Source organism: Saimiri boliviensis, chromosome X, assembly GCF_048565385.1.
Source record: "Saimiri boliviensis isolate mSaiBol1 chromosome X, mSaiBol1.pri, whole genome shotgun sequence".
Classification (NCBI taxonomy): Eukaryota; Metazoa; Chordata; class Mammalia; order Primates; family Cebidae; genus Saimiri; species Saimiri boliviensis.
The window spans coordinates 83131835-83155595 of NC_133470.1; the positions used below are offsets into that span (position 1 = coordinate 83131835).

At 37.9% G+C, this 23761-nt stretch overlaps 1 protein-coding gene across 9 annotated transcripts in view; it reads left to right on the plus strand.

The window, feature by feature from the left end:
- Positions 1-23761, plus strand: part of TMLHE (trimethyllysine hydroxylase, epsilon) — a 145222-nt gene that overhangs the window by 67104 nt on the left and 54357 nt on the right. For 8 of the 9 annotated variants that reach the window (XM_003921785.3, XM_074391729.1, XM_074391733.1 and 5 more), the window contains one exon: positions 4916-5097. In XM_003921785.3, the coding sequence (XP_003921834.1) occupies positions 4917-5097 (181 nt within the window). In that variant the 5' untranslated portion in view covers position 4916. Of the gene's footprint in view, positions 1-4915; positions 5098-13090; positions 23754-23761 lie in introns of those variants that run through there. The other variant, XM_074391728.1, reaches the window with a different exon arrangement.

The following is a 23761-nucleotide window of genomic DNA, read 5'->3' on the forward strand; positions in this document are numbered from 1 at the left end:
AAATGAAAGAGGATAACAAGGTGTAAGAAAAATCTGATGTATGAGAAATGAATAGAGATAGAGGTAACATTTTCTACCTTATTTTGTGATCATTAAAAAGTCAGGAAACAGATGCTGGAGAGGATGCAGAGAAGTAGGAATGCCTTTACACTGTTGGTGGGAGTGTAAATTAATTCAACCATTGTGGAAGACAGTGTGGCAATTGCTCAAGGATCTAGAACCAGAAATACCATTTGACCCAGCAATTTCATTACTGGGTATATACCCAAAGGATTATAAATCATTCTACTATAAAGATACATACACATGTATGTTTATTACAACATTATTCACAATAGCGAAGACTTGGAACCAACCCAAAAGCCCATCAATGTTACACTGGATAAAGAAAATGTGACACATATACACCTTGTAATATTATGCAGCCATAAAAAAGAATGAGTTCATGTCCTTTGCAGGGACATGGATGAAGCTGGAAACCATAATTCTCAGCAAACTAACACAGGAACAGAAAACCAAACACCACGTGTTCTCACTCATAAGTGGGAGTTGATCAATGAGAACATATGGACACAGGGAGGGGAACATCACATACCGGGGCCTGTCAGGGGGTGGGGGGCAAGGGGAGGGATAGCATTAGGAGAAATACCTAATGTAGATGACAGGTTGCTGTGTGTAGCAAACCACCATGGCACATGTATACCTATGTAACAAACCTGCACATTCTGCATGTTTCCCAGAATTTAAAGTATAATTTTTAAAAAGCAGATGTCACACACACACACACACACACACACACACACACACACACACACACCAGACCATGTATTCCTCATGTATCTAGATACAAAATGCTGTAACAAAATTTCAGCACATTGAATCCAACAATGTATAAAAAAGGATAATATATCATAATCAAATGGGGTTTATTCCAGAAATGCAAAGTTGTTTTAACGTAGGAAGTCAATCAGAATAATTAACCACTTTACTAGAATAAAGCAACAAGCCCTAAAATAACTCATGTTCCTGATAAATACTCTCAGAAAACTAGGAATTGAAGAAAACTTCCCCAGCCTGAAAAAGGTCGTTAATAACAATAACAAAGATCCAAAAACATTGCTAACAATATACTTAATCATGAAATTAGAACACTTTCCCCTAAGATCAGGAACAAGGCAAGGATGTCCGTGCTCACTTCTCCTATTTAGTATTGTACTTGAGGTCCTAACTAGTGAGTTCAGTGAAGCAAAAAGCAAACAAAAGATACAAAGTTTGCAAAAGATGTAGAACTGTATTCATATATGACATTTCTTATGTAGAAAATCCTAGGAAATTTCCAAAACAGTTACTGGAAATAGTAACTGATTTTAATATGATTACAGCATTCCTGGTCAGAATATAAATATAAGTTGTATTGTGTACACTGTTAGCAATTGCAAATTGAAATTTTAAAATGCTGCTTGTAATAGCACAATAAATGACTTAGGAATGAATTCAATGAAAGATGTGCAAGACCTCGATACTTGCTACTGTCAGAATTTTTATTTTTTGCCGATCAAATGGTTATATCATATCTCACTGTGGCTAGATTAAAATTCCCTAATTAATGATGTTGAACATCTCTTCATGAATTTATTGACCATATTGACCATAGTGTTTTCTCTTAGAAGTGTCCGTTTGTACTATTTGCTCACATACTGTTTGCTTTTCCTATGTAGTATGTCTTTTTTTTTTTTTTTTGAGACAGTCTCACTCTGTCACCCAGGCTAGAGTACATTGGTGTGATCTTGGCTCACTGCAACCTCTGCCTCCTCAGTTCAAACAATTCTCTTGCCTTAGCCTCCTAAGTAGCTGGGATTACAAGTGCATGCCACCACGTGCAGATACTTTTTGTATTTTTCAGTAGAGATGGGGTTTCACCATGTTGGTCAGGCTGGTCTCAAACTCCTGACCTTGTGATCGATCCACCCACCTCGGCCTCCTAAAGTGCTGTGATTACAGGCTTGAGCCACTGAACCCAGCCTGTAGGATGTGACTTTAAATATTTTTGATATTACTACTTTGTCAGTTGTATAATTTTGGATACTTGCTCCCAGTTTGCAAATTGCTTGATTATTAATCCCTTGTCAGATTAGTGGTTTGCAAATATTTTCTCCAATTCTCTGGGTTGTCCCTTCACTTTTTTGGTTGTATCCTTTGATGTACAGTCACTTTTTAACTTGATGTGATCCCGTTTGTCCATTTTTGCTTAACTTGCCTGTGCTTTTGAAGTCTTACTCAAGAAATCTTCGCCCAGACCAACGTCCTGATATGCTTTCTCAATGTTTTCTTGTAGTAGTTTCATAGTTTGAGGTCTTATATTTAGGTCTTTAATTCACTTAGATTTGATTTTTTTTTTAGTATGGTGAGAGATAGGGTTCTCATTCTTCTGCATACAGATATCCAGTTTAACTTGGGCTGATTTTTAAAAATTAAAACTGGTAACATATGAGTAGTGAAATTAGGGAAAATGAGGGAAGAGAGACTTTGTTTTCTACCATTCTTTATGGTTTAAATACTAAACACATATGTATTTTTGTATGTGTGTATAGCAGGTGTGGAGATTTTAATTGCATGTGTCATTGAATATGCCAAACCTTATCAACAGTTTCCTTGAAAGAATGGGAATGGTAAATAATGAAAAAAAGAGGCCTTTTCATTTATTTTGTATATTTTAGGGTTGTGTGGATTCTTTCCAAACCCCCAACAATCTCCTTATCTTTTTTTTTTTTTTTTTTTTTACAATGAGTGAGTTTTATTTTTAGGTAAATATAAAACAACAAAACCTTCAAAGAACACTAGTCATATGGGGATCCACCGCTTTCCTCAGGCATAGTTAACTTCTTGCTCTTTAACACCTTTCACTGTGTTGTATGCTAAAAATGATTATAAATAGTAGTAGTTATCACCCTGTACTTGTCTTTCTTCCCCGCTAGATTGTGAACCTCTTAAATGGTGGCTATGATTGCTGGCTTATTTATGTTTGTATCTTAGTACTTAAGAAAGTACCTATTATAAACCTGCTTAGTAATATTTATTTTGTGAAATAATGAAGTGAGTGAATATTCTTGATTAAGAGGTTGTGTGATGTAGTGGGAGAAGAGTATTTGATTAAGAATTGAATATTTTACTAGGAGTTGGATTTTTTTTTCTTTGACAATCCAGATAAGCATATATTGTAGACTTCATGGACTACAAAGGAGAAATTGTAGTCTTGGTCTTGGTCTGGAGTCTTGGTCTCATACTCGTCTTTGTTTTTCTTTATAACTCTTTAAAAAATGTAAATTCCATTTTTAGCTTGTGGGTCACAGATTGCCAACCCCTGTTTCAGACAGTACCTATAGGTAAGAGGTTGGAAACGAGACAGTGAAGAAGTAAATGTAACCCACATATCAGCAGAGGACTTCCTGTGTTTTCTTTCTTGTCCTTAGCCACAAAATCTCAATAAATTTGACTTTAGCCTTCCATTCTCTATCCTGTAATTACAGACTGCTCCCTAATAATAGTAAATTCTATTATATATCTAGCTATGGCTTCAGTGTATATGATTGGTTTCATCCCGTATCAGCATGTAGTTCAGTCCTTTTATCAGCGTACCCCTCACATACCCACACATATGCATGTACACACACACACATGCACTCACCAGTCCACTCATGATAAGCATTTTGTGGGTTTGGTTACATTACTGCATATTTGAGGGTGTAATTGAGAAGGTTCACATCAAGAACCACAGAGCCTATCTAAAATCAGATAGCTCTCTCAGTCTTCTGCCACAGGACAAATAAATTCCTTTTAAGACCTTATGCAAATGGTGTTGTTTTATTAATTTTTCTATAACTATGCTACTCAGCATCACCAACTCCAAGCAGGTTTATCAAGGCATTTTCCCAACAGATACAGTTTATTCCTAACAATGGCCATAATAACGATAATAATAGCAGCTGATACATATGTAAGGCTTAGTGTGAAACACATAATTCTAAATATTTTAGTTCTCACACTAAAGCCATGAGATAAATACTATTATTACCCTCATTTTACAAAGGAGGAAATGGAGTCACTGAGGGTTTAATTTGCTCACAGCACACATAACCAGCAGAGAAGAAACTTTCAAGTAGTCAGAATAAGGGTGATCAATAGGGTCACAAGCAGAGAGATCCAGAAGGATGAGACATAAAAAATAATCCTTTTACAATTATGAGTCAGTTGACTGGATAACGACAGGGATACATTCTGAGAAATGCCTCATTCAGGAATTTCATGGTTGTGTGAACATCCTAGAGTGTAAACAAACCCAAATGGTATAGCTTACTACACGTCTATGCTATGTGATATATATAGCCTGTTGCTCCTAGGCTACAAATCTGCATAGCATGTGACTGTACTGAATACAGTAGGCAATTGTAATATAATGCTAAGCATTTGTGTATGTAAACACATCTAAACGTAGAAAAGACAAAGCACTGTGCTATGTTACCATGTCACTAGCTGATAGGAATTTTTTCAGCTCCATTATAATCTCATGGGACCACCATCATATATGTGCTCTGTTATTGATGGAAATGTCATTATGCAAATGACTGTATGTGCTTGGAATGTTAAGATTAGCGAATTGTTTAAAGCACTGCTTCAGTTAGGTAGTAGGTCAAAAGAAGGATTCAATTACATAAAATAAGAGTGGCTAATGAGAAAATGTTAATAATGGTTATAGATCACTTATGCTTAGCTTTTCAGAATTCCTCCTTTGTTTAATCCTCAGTAGTTGAGATTATTAAATCTTTCATTTTACATAATTATATCTGTAGTGTTTTTCCTATAGCCTCATAAAAGTTGTTTTATATTACTACTAACTTGTTATTATCCAATCTTCTAGGATGTGGTATCATAGATTGTCCCACCTACAAAGCAGACTTCAGGACTTGCTGAAAGGAGGAGTCATATGTCAGGCCCTTCCCCAGCCCACCTTCAAAAGCTTACTTTCTTTAGCTGTTCGTTGGCACCATACAGCCTCTACGTCTCTGACTTGTGCTTGGCAGCAACATGAAGATCATTTTGGTAAGAGATTGTGAAGACAGATACTTTAAAAAATTGTGGTAAAAATTATTTGCTTTTGCAGTACATATATCAAAAATTGGAATGATAAAATTGTGGTAAGAAAACATAGTGTAAAATTTACTATCTTAACCATTTTAAGTGTACAATTCACATTGTTATACAATGATAAATACATTTTGTGTGGTCTGAAAAATACTTTTTGTGAAGTTGAGAGGACCTCTAGCCAATTTTTAAGATTAGCCTAGAAGTTGGGAGAAAGATAAAAATAGCAGAGAGCAATACTGAACTCCCTTCCCAAGTAAGGGAAGGCATCTTGGCCTGCTCCAGCTCCATTCGATTTCCCTGTCTTACCTAAGGGAAGAAAAGAAATAAAAGAAAGCCTTAATATTAAAGGTAGAGACTTTCAAAGATATAGACTAGGAATATTACAACCACAGAAAATATTTGGTGACAGGAGGGAATGCTTTAACTATGTGCATATGTATAAGGCTGTCATAACAAATTACACAAACTAGGTGGTTTAAAACAACAGTTCATTTTCTCAGTCTTGGAGGGTTGGTAAGGCCATGCTCCTTCCAAATGCTTTAGGAGTTTTTCCTTGCCTTTTCTGGTTTCTTGTGGTTACTGGCAATCCTTACCATTACTTTGCTTGTGGCAGCATTACTCCAGTCTCTGCTTTCATATTTACATGGCTGCCCTCATAATGTCTAATATCTGTCTTCAGATCTTTCTCTCTTTATAAAGATAGCAGTCACTGGATTTAGAGCCCACCCTAATCCAGTGTGACCTCATCTTAACTTGATTACATCTACAAAGATGCTTTCTAAATAAGGTCACATTCACAGGTACCACAGGTTAGGACTTCAACATATCGTTTTGGGGGTTACAGTTCTATCTACCACACCTTGGAAGAAAAACAAAAACAATTGTGAAAGCCACTCTTCCAAGACACAGGCTCACTGTGCACTCCAAGGACTGAGACTTAATCTGAAGATTGTAGAATGCCCTCATCCCCCTATACCCTACAACAAGCTAATAAACCTCCAGTTAAAATGACTGGATTACAGGTGGAAGAGCTGCAAGAGACAGACTGTCTCTGAGGTACAGCACAAAGGCCAAGAGAGAAGACAACAAAATCACTAGAGAAATTAATGCTTCTGGTACCCATAAAGAAAACAAACATCAAATACAACCTTACTCCAGGCCAGATTAATATAAATATTCATGGTAAAATCCTGTTTTATTGCTCTATACAAGATATCTGGCTTTTAACAATAACAAAATTACAAAACTTGCTAAGGCAAGAAATAACACAATTTGAAGAGACAAAGCAAGATCAGAACCAGACATATATATGACACAGGTGTTGAAATTATCAGTCAGAAGTTTGGGGCTTTTTACTATTTCCAAGAAAAATGTAATTGAAATTTTGACAGGAGTTGCACTGAATCTGTAGATCACATTGAATAGTACAGATATTTTAATAATATTAATTCTTCCAATCCATGAACATGGAACATTTTTTCATTTATTTGTGTTTTCTCCAATTTATTTAATCAATGTTTTATAGTTTTGGGTGTAGAGATTGTTAATCTCCTTGGTTAAATTTATTTCTAAATTTTTTTTTTGCAACTATTATAAATGAGATTGTTTTCTTGATTTCTTTTTCAATTAGTTCATTGTTAGGGTATAGAAGCAATACTGATTTTTGTGTGTTGATTTTACTGAATTTATTAAGTCTAACAGTTTTTTGGTTGTATATTTAGCGTTTTCTATACATAAGATTATTTCATCAGTGAATAGAGACAATTTCATCTCTTTCCTGTTTGGATGTCTTTTATGTCTTTTCCTTGCCTTATTACTCTGGCTATGAGTTCCAGTACTATGTGGAATAAGTGCCTTGTTCCTGATCTGAAAGGAAAAGTTTTCAAATTAAGATCCTGAATGGCTAAAGCAATCTTGAGCAAAAAGAACGAAGCTGGAGGCATCATACTACCTGATTTCAAAATATGTTACAAACCAATAGTAGTCAAAACAATATGTTACTGGCATAAAAATAGATACCTTGACAAATGCATTATAAATACACATACACACACACACACACACTTTAAAACAAACAAGCAAGAGCTCACACATAGGCATATTTTATTAAAACTTCAGCAAACCAAAGATAAAGAGACAATCTTGCAGGCAGCCTAATGGGGAGAAAAGCACCTTACCTACAGGGAAACAAAGATAAGAATTGCAGTGGACATCTCATCAGGACCGTGCAAGCAAGAACACTATGGATTGACAACCTTATAGAGTTAAAGGGGGGAAAACTACCAATATAGAATTATATATCCAGCAAAATGATCCTTCAAAAGTGAAGGATAAAGACTTTTTCATACATCAATACCATATTGATTACTGTTGCTTTGTTACATGTTTTGAAATTGGGACGTGCAAGGCCTCCAATTTTATTCTCCTTTTTCAAGATTGTTTTGACTATTCAGGGTCCCTTGAGATTCTCTATACTTTTAGGAAGTTTTTTTTTTCTATTTCTATAACAAATTCCATTGGAGTTTGATAGGCATTGTGTTTAATCTGTAGATCACTTAGGGTAGCATGGACATTTTAGCAACATTGAGTCTTCCAATCCATGAGTATGGATGCCTTTTCATTTATTTGTACCTTTCTTTGATTTCTCTTAGCAATATTTTGTGGTTTTCACTGTAAAAATGTTACACTTACTTGAATTTATCGAAGGCCTTTTCTGCATCTATTGAGCTAATCATGTAGTTTTTGTCTTTGGTTCTGTTTATGTGATGGATTACATTTGTTGATTTACATATGTTGAACCAACCTTGCATCCCAGGGATGAAGCAGATTTGATTGTGATGGATAGGCTTTTTGATGTGCTGCAGGATTTGGTTTGCCAGTATTTTATTGAGGATTTTTGCATCAATGTTCATCAGGGAGAGTGGCCTGATATTTTCCTTTTTTGTTGTGTCTCTGCCAGGTTTTGGTATCAGGATGATGCTTGCCTCATAAAATGAGTCAGGGAAGCATCCCTTTTTTTTCTATTGTTTGCAATAGTCCCAGATGGAATAGTACCAGTTCCTCTTTGTACCTCTGGCAGAATTTGGCAGTGAATATATCTGATCTTGGACTGTTTGGGGTTGGTATGCTATTAATTACTGCCTCAATTTCAGAACTTGTTACTGGTCTATTCAAGGATTCTACTTCTTTCTGCTTTAGACTTGGGAAGCTCTATGTGCCCAGGAATTTATCCATTTCTTCTAGGTTTTCTAATTTATTTGCCTAGAGGTGTTAATGGTATTCTCTGATGGTAGTTTGTATTTATGTGTTATCAGTGGTGATATCCCCTTTATCATTTTTTGTTGTTTCTATTTGATTCTTCTCTCTTTTCTTCTTTATTAGTCTGGTTAGTGGTCTATCTATTTTGTTGATCTTTTCAAAAAATCAGCTCCTGGATCAACTAAATGTTTAAGTGTTTTTTGCGTGTGTCTTTATCTCCTTCAGTTCTGCTCTGATCTAGTTATTTCTTGTCTTCTGCTACCTTTTTAATTTGTTTTCTTTTTCTTCTCTAGTTCTTTTAATTGTGATGTTATGGTGTGAATTTTAGGTCTTTCCTCCTTTCTCTTGTGGGCATTTCATGCTGTAAATTTTCTTCTAAACACTGCTTTAGTTTTGTCCCGGAGATTCTGGTACATTGTGTCTTTGTTCTTATTGACTTCAAATAGCTTATTTATTTCTGTGTTCATTTCGTTATTTACCCAGTAGTCATTCAGGAGTGGGTTGTTCAGTTTCCATGCAGCTGTGCAGTTTTGAATGAGTTTCTTTTTTGTTTGTTTGTTTTTTAGATTTTTTTTATTGCATTTTAGGTTTGGGGGTACATGTGAAGAACATGCAAGATTGTTGCATAGGTACACACATGGCAGTGTGGTTTGCTGCCTTCCTTCCCCTCACCAGTATCTGTCACTTCTCCCCATGTTACCTCTTCCCACCTCCCCAACTCCCTGTCCCTCCGCCATTTCCCCCCAACAGACGCCAGCATGTAGTGCTCCCCTCCCTGTGTCCATGTGTTCTCATTGTTCAACACCCAACTATGAGTGAGAACATGCGGTGTTTGATTTTCTGCTCTTGTGTCAGTTTGCTGAGAATGATGGTTTCCAGGTTCATCCATGTCCCTACAAAGGACGCAAACTCATCGTTTTTGATGGCTGCGTAATATTCCATGGTGTATATGTACCACATTTTCCCTATCCAGTCTATCGGCGATGGGCATTTGGGTTGGTTCCAGGTCTTTGCTATTGTAAACAGTGCTGCAATGAACATTCATGTGCATGTGTCCTTATAGTAGAATGATTTATAATCCTTTGGATATATACCCAGTAATGGGATTGCTGGGTCAAATGGGATTTCTATTTTTAGGTCCTAGAGGAACCGCCACACTGTCTTCCACAATGGTTGAATTAATTTACACTCCCACCAACAGTGTAAAAGTGTTCCTAATTGTCCACATCCTCTCCAGCATCTGTTGTCTCCAGATTTTATAATGATCGCCATTCTAACTGGTGTGAGATGGTATCTCAATGTGGTTTTGATTTGCATTTGTCTAATGACCAGTGATGATGAGCATTTTTTCATATGTTTGTTGGCCTCCTGTATGTCTTCTTTTCTAAAGTGTCTATTCATATCCTTCCCTCATTTTTGAATGGTTTTTTTTTTCTTGTAGATCTGTTTTAGTTCTTTGTAAATTCTGAATATCAGCCCCTTGTCAGATGGGTAGACTGCAAAAATTTTTTCCCATTCTGTTGGTTGCCGATTCACTCTACTGACTGTTTCTTTTGCCGTGAAGAAGCTGTGGAGTTTGATGAGGTCCCATTTGTCTATTTTGGCTTTTGTTGCCATTGCTTTTGGCGTTTTGGTCATGAAGTCCTTGCCTACGCCTATGTCCGGAATGGTTTTGCCTAGATTTTCTTCTATGGTTTTTATGGTGTCAGGTCTGATGTTTAAGTCTTTAATCCATCTGGGGTTAATTTTGGTGTAAGGTGTCAGGAAGGGGTCCTGTTTCTGCTTTCTGCACATGGCTAGCCAGTTTTCCCAACACCATTTATTAAACAGGGAATCCTTTCCCCATTGCTTGTTTTTGTCAGGTTTGTCGAAGATTGGATGGTTGTAGATATGTTGTATTTCCTCTGAGGCCTCTGTTCTGTTCCATTGGTCTATATCTCTGTTTTAGCACCAGTACCATGCTGTTTTGATTACTGTAGCCTTGTAGTATAGTTTGAAGTCCGGTAGTGTGATGCTTCCTGCTTTGTTCTTTTTGCTTAGAATTGACTTGGCTATGTGGGCTCTCTTTTGGTTCCATATGAAGTTTAAGGTGGTTTTTTCCAGTTCTGTGAAGAAGGTCCTTGGTAGCTTGATGGGAATAGCGTTGAATTTGTAAATTACATTGGGGCAGTATGGCCATTTTCACGATGTTGATCCTTCCTAACCATGAACATGGAATGTTTCTCCATCTGTTTGTGTCCTCTCTTATTTCATCGAGCAGTGGCTTGTAGTTCTCCTTGAAGAAGTCCTTTGCGTTCCTTGCTAGTTGTATTCCTAGGTATTTTATTCTCTTTGTGGCAACTGCAAATGGCAGTTACTTCTTGCTTTGGCTCTATTTAAGTCTGTTACTGATGTATAGGAATGCTTGTGATTTTTGCACGTTGACTTGGTATCCTGAGACTTTGCTGAAGTTGTTCATCAGTTTCAGGAGATTTGGGCCTGAGACGATGGGGTCTTCTAGATATACAATCATGTCATCTGCAAATAGAGACAATTCGACTTCCTCCTTTCCAATTTGAATACCCTTTATTTCCTTTTCTTGCCTGATTGCTCTGGCTAGAACTTCCAGTACTATATTGAATAGGAGTGGTGAGAGAGGGCATCCTTATCTAGTGCCAGATTTCAAAGGGAATGCTTCCAGTTTTTGCCCATTCAGTATGATATTAGCTATTGGTTTGTCGTAAATAGCTTTTATTATTTTGAGATGTGTTCCATCAATACGTAGTTTATTGAGGGTTTTTAGCTTAAAGGGCTGTTGAATTTTGTCAAAGGCCTTCTCTGCATCAATTGAGATAATCATGTGGTTTTTGTCTTTGGTTCTGTTTATGTGGTGAATTACATTTATGGACTGGTGTATGTTGAACCAGTCTTGCATCCCTGGGATGAATCCTACTTGATCATGGTGGATGAGCTTTTTGATATGCTGTTGCAATCGGCTTGCCAGTATTTTATTGAAGGTTTTTGCATCTATGTTCATCATGGATATTGGCCTGAAGTTTTCTTTTCTTGTTGAGTCTCTGCTGGGTTTTGGTATCAGGATGATGTTTGTCTCATAAACTGATTTGGGAAGGATTCCCTCTTTTTGGATTGTCTGGAATAGTTTCAGAAGGAATGGTAGCAGCTTCTCTTTGTATGTCTGGTAGAATTCAGCTGTGAACCCATCTGGACCTGGGCTTTTTTTGGGTGGTAGGCTCTTTATTGCTGCCTCGACTTCAGACCTTGTTATTGGTCTATTCAGGGTTTTGGCTTCTTCCAGGAATAGGCTTGGGAGGGTCCAGGTGTCCAGGAATTTATCCATTTCTTCCAGGTTTACTAGTTTATGTGCATAGACTTGTTTGTAATAATCTCTGATGATGGTTTGGATTTTTGTGGAATCTGTGGTGATGTCCCCTTTATCGTTTTTTATTGCATCAATTTGATTATTCTCTCTTTTCTTTTTAATTAATCTGGCTAGTGGTCTGTTTATTTTGTTGATCTTTTTGAAAAACCAGCTCCTGGATTTATTGATTTTTTGAAGAGTTTTTTGTGTCTCTATTTCCTTCAGTTCTGCTCTGATCTTGGTTATTTTCTGTCTTCTGCTAGGTTTTGAGTTTTTTTGATCTTGCTCCTCTAGCTCTTTCAATTTTGATGATAGGGTGTCAATTTTAGATCTCTCCTTTCTTCTCATGTGGGCACTCATTGCTATATATTTTCCTCTAGAGACTGCTTTAAATGTGTCCCAGAGATTCTGGTATGTTGTGTCTTTGTTCTCGTTGGTTTCGAAGAACATCTTTATTTCTGCCTTCATTTCATTGTTTATCCAGTCAACATTCAAGAGCAAGTTGTTCAGTTTCCATGAAGCTGTGCGGTTCTGAGTTAGTTTCTGCATTCTGAGTTCTAACTCGATTGCACTGTGGTCTGAGAGACTGTTTGTTATGATTTCTGTTCTTTTGCATTTGCTGAGGAGTGATTTACTGCCAATTATGTGGTCGATTTTAGAGTAGGTGTGATGTGGTGCTGAGAAGAACGTATATTCTGTGGATTTGGGGTGGAGAGTTCTGTAAATATCTATTAGGTTTGCTTGATCCAGCTCTGAGTTCAGGTCCTGGATATCCTTGTTGATTTTCTCCCTGGTTGATCTGTCTAATATTGACAATGGGGTGTTAAAGTCTCCCACTATTATTGTGTGGGAGCCTAAGTCTCTCTGTAAGTCATTAAGAACTTGCTTTATGTATCTGGGTGCTCCTGTATTGGGTGCGTATATATTTAGGATTGTTAGCTCTTCTTGTTGCAGTGATCCTTTTACCATTATGTAATGTCCTTCTTTGTCTCTTTTGATCTTTGTTGCTTTAAAGTCTATTTCATCAGAGATGAGAATTGCAACTCCTGCTTCTTTTTGCTCTCCATTTGCTTGGTAGGTCTTCCTCCGTCCCTTTCTTTTGAGCCTTTGTGTATCCTTGCATGTAAGATGGGTTTCCTGGATACAGCACACTGATGGGTTTTGGCTTTTTATCCAATTTGCCAGTCTGTGTCTTTTGATTGGGGCATTTAGTCCGTTGACGTTTAGGGATAGTATTGCTATGTGTGAATTTGATACCATCATTTTGATGCTACCTGGCTGTTTTGTTGGTTAGTTGATGCAGATTCTTGATTGTGTTGATGCTCTTTTACCATTTGGTATGTTTTTGGAGTGGCTGGTACTGGTTGTTCCTTTATATGTGTAGAGCCTCTTTCAGGAGTTCTTGTAGAGCAGGTTTGGTGGTGATGAAATCTCTGAGTACTCGCTTGTTTGCAAAGGATTTTATTTTTCCTTCACTTATGAAGCTTAGTTTGGCTGATTAGGAGATTCTGGGTTGAAAGTTCTTTTCTTTAAGGATGTTGAATATTGGCCCCCAATCTCTTCTGGCTTGTATGGTTTCTGCTGAGAGATCTGCTGTGAGTCTAATGGGCTTCCACAACCTATCAAACATAGATTAGGTCTTTTCACATAGTCCCACATTTCTTGAAGATTTTGTTCATTCCTTTTTGTGCTTTTTTCTCTGTTCTTGCCTTCTCTTTTTATTTCATTGAGTTGATCTTCGACCTCTGATATCCTTTCTTCTGCTTGGTCAATTCGGCTGTTGAAACTTGTGCATGCTTCACGAAGTTCTCGTTTTGTGTTTTTCAGCTCCATCAGTTCACTTATATTCCTCTCTATGCTGTCCATTCTCGTTAGCATTTCGTCCAATCTTTTTTCAAGGTTCCTGGTTTCTTTGCGTTGGGTTAGAACATGTTCTTTTAGTTCACTATAGTTTCTTACTACCCACCTTCTGAAGTCTGATTCTGTCATTTCATCACCCTCCTTCTCCATCCGGTCTGGTTCCCTTGCTGGTGAGGAGTTGTGATCCCTTTTAGGAGGAGAGGTGTTCTGGTTTCGGGAGTTTTCATCCTTTCTGTGCTTGTTTCTTCCCATTTTTTGGGGTTTATCCACCTGTTGTCTTTGTAGTTACTGTCTTTCAGATTGGGTCTCTGAGTGAGCTTCTAGTTCGTGGATGCTGAAGTTACTTCTTTTTTTTTTTTAATCTTTCCTTCTAACAGTCTGGCCCCTTTGCTGTAGGACTGCTAAGGTCTTCTCCAGGCCCTGCTTGCCTGGGGATCACCTGCATCAGCTGCAGAACAGTAAGCGTTGCTACCAATTTCCTCTTCTGCTATCTTTGTCCCAGAAGGATGCTCACCAACTGTCAGTCCATTCTCTCCTTTATGAGGTGAGTCTTTGGATCTATGTGGGTCAGGGAGCTACTTGAGGACACAGTCTATCTTTTATTGGGGCTTAAGTCCTGAGCTGTGAGCTCTGTTGTTCATTCAGAGCTGCTGGGCAGGTATGTTTAGGTCTGCTGCAGCTGAACTCATAAACCACTTTTTATTCCCAGGTGCTCTGTCCCGGGGAGTTAGGGCTTCATGAGTTTCCGTTGTGCTGCTGCCGTTGTTTTCAATTTCAGGTCTGCTCCGCCCGGCTATCAGCCCACCTGGCCACTGTCTGCCTGCAGAGGCTTTGCTGAGCTGCTGTGGGCTCTTCCCAGCTACCCTGTGCTCTTCCCTGCAGTCCTGTTTATATGGGTGTAGTTAGAACTGCCTCGGCAACAGTGGCCCCACCTTTGTTATGACGGACTCTTTCTGTTGTGGCAGGTTGCCTCGGCAACGGCTGGTTACCTTGGCGACGGCAGCCTGCCTCCGTAGTATTGGAGAGTCTCAGTAATGGCGGATGCCCCTCCCTCCCTGAGTGGGACCATCCAGGATTCAGCTGTACTTGCTGTGAAACACTCAACTCAGAGCGTTTTCAATCACTGTATTTGTTTTCCTTGTTGTGGGGGTGGAGGGTGGGACCAACCGAGCCTGATCACCTGGCTCTCCCTGACTCAGAGTCTCTTTTTATATTTTTTAAGTTGAACGACCCCTCATTCCAGTCGCTTGTTGAAAAGGCGCTGGGATCTCCCGTGCTGCGACTCACTGAGTTGGCTCAAACTGCGGCACTGGCTCCTGGTGGTTCTTTTTGTCTAGGAATCTCCTGGCCTGGCTCACTATTTCAGATGAATGGGCAACTCTGTCATCTCAGGGCCCCAATCGCCAGCTAAGAGGGCTCCCCAGACCAGTGGCTTTTGTAGAGAGAACCGCAGCAACAGGGCATGGTCACAGCAGCCGCGCGGGTCGAATCAGCCCCATGGGGGCCAAAACAGCTGCACCGACCTGAACAGTGGCGCTGGCGACCCCTCCGCCTGGGTATCTTCTGGTCTGTGGGCAATAAAAATTTATCTGGAAATGCAGCGTCCACTCACCCTCTGCACTTTCCCTGGGAGCTGAAGTCCTGAGCTGTTCTTAGGTGGCCATCTTCCCAGCAGTCCCCTCTTGAATGAGTTTGTTAATCCTTAGTTCCAGTATGATTGCACTGTGGTCTGAGAGACTGTTTGTTATGATTTCCATCTTTTGCATTTTCTGAAAACTGTTTTACTCCCAATTATGTGGTCAGTTTTAGAATAAGTGCGATGTGGTGCTAAGAAGAATGTATATTCTGTTGATTTGGGGTAGAGGTGATTGGTTATGGAACTTCAGTTGGAGAAGGTTCTCTTTTGATCACTTCTTTTTTTTTTTTTAAGGAAGAAGCAAGGTCTTTAGTTGAAAGTGTGAAGGGTGAGGAGGTGTTGGCAGTTTGAGGATGGGGAGATGGTATGACATAGTCTTCTTAAAGAGTGATTTTACTAGAAAATTATGAAAGGATTGTTTGGCTGTGTTGAGTACTAATTTGAGATGTTTGATGATTAGTTTAAAATGAAACTAGCTAGTGCAGTTTTAAAAATTTTCTCCAACATAAGTGTCCATCAATGGATGAATGAATGAGGAAAGTGAAGTATACATACAGAATATGATACTACTCAGCCATAAAAAGAAACAAATCCTGTCATTTGCAACAACATGAATGAACCTGGAGGAATTTATGTTAAAGGAAATAAGCCAGGCACAGGAAGACAAATACTGCATTATCTCACTCATATGTGGAACCTAAAAAATTTGATCTTATGGAAGTGAGTAGAATGGTGGTTATGAGAGGCTAGGGTGATTAACAGCGAGAATAGGATGGAGACGTGTTAGTCAGATGATACATAATTAGAGTCAGGTAGGAGGAATAAACTTCAAGAGATCTATTGTACACCAAAAATGACTGTAGTTAATGATGATATTGTATTGTTGAAAAACAGAGTTGATGTTACATACTAGCACCACAAAAATAATAACTATGTGAAGTAATGCATTTATTAATTGGTTAGTTTAGCCATTCCAAAATATATATGTATACTTCAAAACATCATGTTTACAAGATAACAACACACATTATTCATCAATTAAAAAAATAAAACATAAAAGAAAATGTTTTTTCTCCAGCAATGTTTAGATGTTTGGCTGCAGAGGAGGTAGGAACTTGAGTTTACCATGGTTGGGGCTTTGTCAGAGCCCAGGCAAATAGCACAGAGACAGGGAACAAGGAAATTAAGACTGTTTGCAGGGAATTGATTAAAATGATGCACCATGACAGATGGTGAAAAGGAGCTTAAGGTCAATGGATTGGAGCTCTTTATAGGGTAGAAGAATTATTGGAGTAAGGAGCCAGAGTAATTGAACCTAAATTGTAATAAGAGGTGGCTAGAGTATGGAATATTTTAAATGAAAAATTTGAGGGTACTGTAATTAATGATGATGAAGTTTCCAAGGATGACAGGGAAAGGGTAAAGTGGACAACAGTAAACTGGTCTTCATTAAAAGTGGAGAGTTACTCAAGAGATATTTGATTAGAATAATTAAGATAGCATGATCTTTAAAGAAGCTTGGGTTTTAGAGGAAGCGGGGAGAAAAAGTGGTCCAAAAACATTGAGAAGCAAGCAGGTAACTATCCTAACAGGATTACTGCAGCCTTGTCTTGCTCTCCCAATGAGCCATTATCCACTCTGAAACTAGAGTGCTCTTTCTAAACTACAATCTGATTTTACCACCTTGATTTTTTAAATCCTTTTATAAAGTTTCACTGGCTATAGATTATGAATACCTGAATGTGGCAGGAGAAAGGAGTGTAAATTGAGAGGTTATATGGATTTCACAAAGATTTAGGAAGTAGAATCAACAGACCTTGGTGATTGATTAAATGTGGGTTATAAAAGAGATGAGTCAAGGTGAGTTTAAATTTTTTTCTGTATTAAAATTTTGATAAGATCTAATTAATAAGCATTTGCTGAGTGTTAATTTTATTAACTGAGCTGAGAACTGTTAGAAAACCAAAGATGGAAGATTCCTTTCTCAATATAAGATGTAGAGTCCCTGAAATGAATGAAATAAGTAAATAAATATGAGAATCATAATTAGCTTATGTGAGACACAAATGTAAATTAAGTTGATACCTATCAAATATTTAATTTCAAAGAGGAAATAGATTATTCAAGGAAGCTGCCTTGAATAAATTAATTTTTAGCTAGATTTTGAAGTAGTTGGTCATTTAATTAGATGGTCCTTTAATTAATTTCTCCTGTGATTTAAAGGAGAAAAATTACAAGTGAACGGCGAGAATGAACTCCACTCAGCAAAAGGACAGTAAGCATACTAACTTAACTAAAATTAAGGGATGTATTGAAGCTCACTAAGAGGCAAGTCTAACCACACAGTACAATTTATTCCACTACTATATTGCTTAGGTAATCAGCAACTCTCATCTTGAAAATGGGATATAGCATATAGTCAGGATTACTAGGTATCTAGTAGAGCAGGAGAAGACCATTTGTAGATAGGTGGCCTATATTGGAGTTACTAGTAAGGCAGCTGCACCACTGCTTACTTTACCATTGATTTACTCAACAAACACTTAATGAATACCTACCAGGATTCAGGCATTGTCCTAAATGCTAAGCATGCTTGATGAATAAGACATATTCCCTATCCTAAAGATACTCAGAGTCTTGTGGCATAAATAATCAAGCATGAGACAATGTGAGAAATGCTTTTAGGCAATGCATAGGGTGCTGTAAGAACAAACAAGAAAGGTACTTAATGCAACCTGGAGAGTTATGAATGACTGTCTGTAGGGCACAACTACTAAGTTGAGTCATGAGTATCGAATATGAACTAGGCAGGGGAAGAGGGGTGAGGCAGTGAAGAATGTTACAGTCAGAGGAACTATATTTAAAAGAGTTAGGCTACAGAGAATATGTCATATTGGCCTATTCGAACTGCTACATCAAGTTCAAGGAAGGATTGATAAAAGAGGCTACAGATGTTGATCGGGCCCACATTGTACAGAGCCTTGTAGGCAGTCTTGAGGAGATTGGTCTTTACCCTATTATAATGGGGAACTACTTAAGGGGTTTTAAGCTACATTTCTTTTTTTATTATTATTATACTTTAAATTCTGGGGTACATGTGCAGATCATGCAGGATTGATACATAGGCATACACATGTCATGATGGCTTGCTGCATCCATCGCCCGTCATGTACATTAGGTATTTCTCCTAATGTTACCCCTTCCCAATTCTCCCACACCCTGCTATCCCTCTCCTAGCCCTCCCAACCCCCAACAGGCCCTGGTGTGTGATGATCCCCTCCCTGTGTCCATGTGTTCTCATTGTTCAACACCCACTTATGAATGAGACCATGCAGTGTTTGGTTTTCTGTTCTTGTGTCAGTTTGCACAGAATGATGGTTTCCAGCTTCATCCATGTCACTGCAAAGGACATGGACTCATGCTTTTTATGGCTGCACAGTATTCTACGGTGTATATATGCCACATTTTCTTTATCCATTTTATCATTGATGGGCATTTGGGTTGGTTCCAAGTCTTTGCTATTGTGAACAGTGCTGCAATGAACATACGTGTACATGTGTCTTTATAATAGAATGATTTATAATCCCTTGGGTGTATACACAGTAATGGGATTGTTAGGTCAAATGGTATTTCTATTCCTAAATCCTTGAGGAATCGCCACACTGTCTTCCACAATGGTTGAACTAATTTACACTCCCACCAACAGTGTAAAATTGTTCCTACTACTCCACATCCTCTCCAGCATTGTCTCCTGATTTTTTAATGATCACCATTCTAACTGGCATGAGATGGTATCTCAATGTGATTTTGATTTGCATTTCTCTAATGACCAGTGATTATGAGGTTTTTTTCATATGTTTCTTAGCCACATAAATATCTTCTTTTCAAAAGTATCTGTTCATATCCTTTGCCCACTTTTTGATGCAGTTGATTGTTTTTTTCTTGTAAATTTGTTTAAGTTCTTTGTAGATTCTGGATATTAGCCCTTTGTCAGATGGGTAGATTGCAAGTTTTTTCCCATTCTGTTGGTTGCCAGTTCTTTCTAATGATAGTTTCTTTTACTGTGCAGAAGCTCTGGAGTTTGTTGAACTGTGCATCATCTCACTGCAATGACCAACCTGAATAAGGGTTAGTGGTACTCAAACACTTTTGTTACTCTAAGGACAGAGTTCTCAATATTTTTAGGTTATAGACCCTATAGAAACTCTATACACACACACACAAACACACACACGCATACACACACACAAATTTTGCATATTATTCCACATACCCTAGGACAAGAACACCAACTGTAGGGCACCACAAATTGCCCCATTTCAGCATAACAGCAGTTGTATCATACAGTCTTTCAATTAAGTTCAATATCTATGGATTTTCAAGCATCCAGTTGGGGTATACCTTGAAAGCACTTATATAAGGCATGACTTTCATCACAGACAAAATGACTCAGTGAAGACCAATTGTTGGCTTATAATGAGGAAATAATATAGGTACATGGAGTTGATGCCCTAATAGTCCATTCTGCTTCTCTCCTGTAAAGCTCAAGACTATTAAAAGGGAAAGATATTTTCTGCAGGAGATGATAGATTGCCTTCTATTTGCATGTTTGACTTGGACAATAGGGTTTTGTGTAATATTGTCAAAGGGGTTCTGATGCCTGATTTTTGTTTCTGTGTGTAGGTAACCCTTCTGTTTCTATACATGTCTCATGACTTTTTCTTGTTGCTGAGAATCTGGACATTTTAGATAACATTTTGTGGAAACAGTTCTGACCTCCTCAGTGGAATTGTTGCATATTTTTGTGTATTTGTTTGTTTACTGACTTATCTGGGGTAATTCTGTGGAGTCTTTGTCCCCTGCAATGTGTAGCCACTGATGTCTCTGCTCGAGTTTTATTTTTACTTCTTATTTTCATTTTTAACTGTGGCTTTCTAGGCATTGCATTGGGGTCATCATAACTCAGTGGCTCTCAATCAGGGTCTATTTTGCCCCCCAGGGGACATTTGACATTGTCTGGAGACATTTTTGTTGTCACAACTGGAGAGGAAGATGCTGCTGACACTGGTCAGTAGAGACCAGGGATGCTGCTAAGTATCCTACAGTGCACAGGACAGCACCCTGTGACGAAAAGACTATCCGGCCCTGATGTCCATAGGCCTGGTTGAGGCATCAAGTTGAGAATTCCTCACATAGTTTAGAGACCAGCCAACTATTGGTCAGAGGTTATGCTTAAAAAACTTAATCTAATAAGGCTTCCACCCTTTGCCAGAGGATCTATCTGTGTGTTGTTTAAGGCATACACTTGAAGTTTGAGCTATTTACAAGTGATATAGTTTGGATGTTTGTCTCCTCCAAATATCATGTTGAAATGTGATCTCCAATGTTGGAAGTGGGGCCTGATGGGAGGTGTTTGGGTCATGAGGGCAAATCCCTCATCAATAGCTTGGTGCCAGCCCCTCAGTAATGAGTTCACACAAGATCTGGTTGTTTAAGAGCCTGGCACTTCTTCCCTCTGTCTCGCTCGCTCTCTCACTATGTGTCGTGCTAGCTCCCCTTCACCTTTTGCCATGATTATAAGCTTCCTGAGGCCCTTACCAGAAGCAGATGCCAGCACTATGCTTTCTGTATAGCCTGCAGAACCGTAAGCCCAATAAACTTCTTTTCTGTACAAGTTACCTAGCCTCGGGTATTTCTCTATAATGATGCAAACAAACTAATATAAGAAGTTTGCCCTGGTTTTTACTTTCTGTCATTCTCGTACCTCCCACAAAAAGCCTCATTTTCATCCAGAGACATGTGAATAACTAGAGCCATTTCCAATCTCTCTTCAGTGTGCACACAGCATTGCATACATGTGCAACCTTTCAAATACTAGGGATGTGTGGAAGGTGTCCAAAGTCCATTATAGCTTTTTCACTCCCCATATAGCCTTGTTACATTTCTGGCTGTTTTCTGGTCTGTTGTTTGCCCCAATCAGTATGGCTTCCCTGATTGTTTTTTTTAACACCCAGGGACATGGGAGTTTTATGCATGCTCTGGTCCAAATCAAGTTAGTCATCTTTGGCAGCAAAGCTGCTGGTTTTCTTGGTTTAACCCACCTTCGTGGAACTACTGCTGATTGGAGCTAGGGGTGGAGGAATAGGAGTAAGGGCACCCCAGGCTAAAATACACCATACATTCCCACTGTTTTTACCCGAAGTTCAGTAGTTTTTTGTAAATAAATGCTTCCTTTTTAAAATAAATTGCATTGTATATGTTTAAAGTATATGACATGATATTATGAGATACATATAGATAGTAAAATGGTTACTATAGTGAAGCAAATTAACATATCGATCATCTCACACTTATCCATTTTTTTTGTGGCAAGAACAGCTACAATTGACTCATTTAGCAAAAGTACAAAATACAATGCACTGTTATTAACTATAGCCTTCATGTTATATAACAGACTTCGAGATCTGTTCATTCTACATATCTCCTACTTTGTGTCCCTAGCCATACATCTTCCATTTCCTCCTCCATCCCCCTACCCTGGCCCTGGTAACCACTATTTTATTATCTCTATATTTATTTGACTTTTTTTTTTAAAGATTCTGGATACAAGTGAGATCATACAAATTTTTTTCTGTATCTGGCTTATTTTACTTAGCATAATGTCCTCCAGGTTCATCCATATTATGGCAAATGGCAAGATCTCCTTTTTAAAAAGGCGAATAATATTCCATTATCTATATATACCACAGTTTATAATACATTTATCCATCAACAGACATTTAGGTTGTTTCTATATCTTGGCTTTCATGGATAATGCTACAATGAACATGGAAGTACAAATATCTTTATGAAGTAGTACTTTCGTTTCCTTTGGGCATATACTCAAAACATAAAAGAATAAAAGTAGATCTTTATCATCATACACACAAATCAGCTCAAAACAAATAAAAGACTTAAACAAGAATAAGACCTGAAACCATAAAACTCATAGAAGAAAACACAGATGGTAAAGCTCCTTAACATTGGCCTTGGCAATGATTTTTTTGATATTACACCAGCCGCTTAGGCTACAAAATAAATAAATAAATAAATAAATAAATAAATAAATAAATAAATAAATGAGACAATATCAAACTAACTAGCTTATGCACAGCAAAGGAAACAATCAACAAAATGAAAAAGCTATCCCGTGGATTAGGAAAAAAATTTGCTAATTGTACTTGTAATAAGGGGTTAATATTTAAAATTTATAAAGAACTCATATAACTGAATAGCAATAAAACACATAACCCAATTTAAAAATGACCAATGGATAGACATTTCCCCAAAGAGGACATACAAATGACCAACACATATATGAAAAGATGTTCAACATCACTAATCATAAGATAAATGCAAATCAAAGCTACTCTGAGATACCACCCGACACCCATTAGAATATCTATTATCAAAAAGACAAGAGATAACAAACGTTGGCAAGGGTGTGGAGAAAAAGGAACTCTTGTACCCTGTTGGTGAGAATGTAGATTGGTGTAGCAATTATGGGAAACAGTATGAAGGTTACTAAAGAAATTAAAAATAGAATAAATACTTCTCAATTTGCTGTATACCTTTGGACAATTTCTAGAGTCCTGAAATGCTTCTTTTTTAGTTTTGGCCATTTTTATCAATGCTTTTTGGGGAGGAAATTTGCCAAGCTCCTCACTATGCTTTTCTAGAAGTTTCAGCTCCAGACTCCCAAGGCTATACTTTGAGACACACTAGTGTACTAGGCTGTGGGGCTGCATGACTTGAGTTCATGTCCTAGTTCTACCACCTAATGATTATATTCCTACAAATTTACTTAGCATCTCTGAGCTTTAGTTAGTTGTCCTTGAGAATGATAATGCCAATGAAAGTGAACATGAGAGTTACATGTATAGCAGTTTTTACAAACTATTGCTTAATATCTTACAATGTGGATAAACCACAGTTCATTTAGATATTCTTCCACTTCCCCCACTGATAGACATTTAGTCTTTTTTCTAATTATTTTTACTATTATAAACATCACTATTATAAATATTCTTACACGCAGCTCCACATGTGTGACACTTCCTATAAGATAAATACTGAGAGGTGAACTACTATTTGCCCAGAGGAAAAGAAGTCATTATATCAAAAAGACACCTGTATGTGTTGTTTATCACAGCACAATTTACAATGGCAAGGATATGGAACTAACCTCAGTGCCCATCAACCAATAAGTGGATAAAGAAAAAAATACACACACACACACACACACCATGGAATACTACTCAGCCATAAAAAAGAATGAAATAATGTCTTTTGCAGCAACTTGGATGGAGCTGGAGGACATTATGCTAAATGGAATAATTCAGGAATGGAAAACCAAATACTGTATGTTCTCAGTTATAAGTTGGAGCTAAACTATGTTATGCAAAGGCATACAGAGTGGTATAATGGACATTGGAGACTCAGAAGAGGAGAGGGATGGAGGTGAGTAA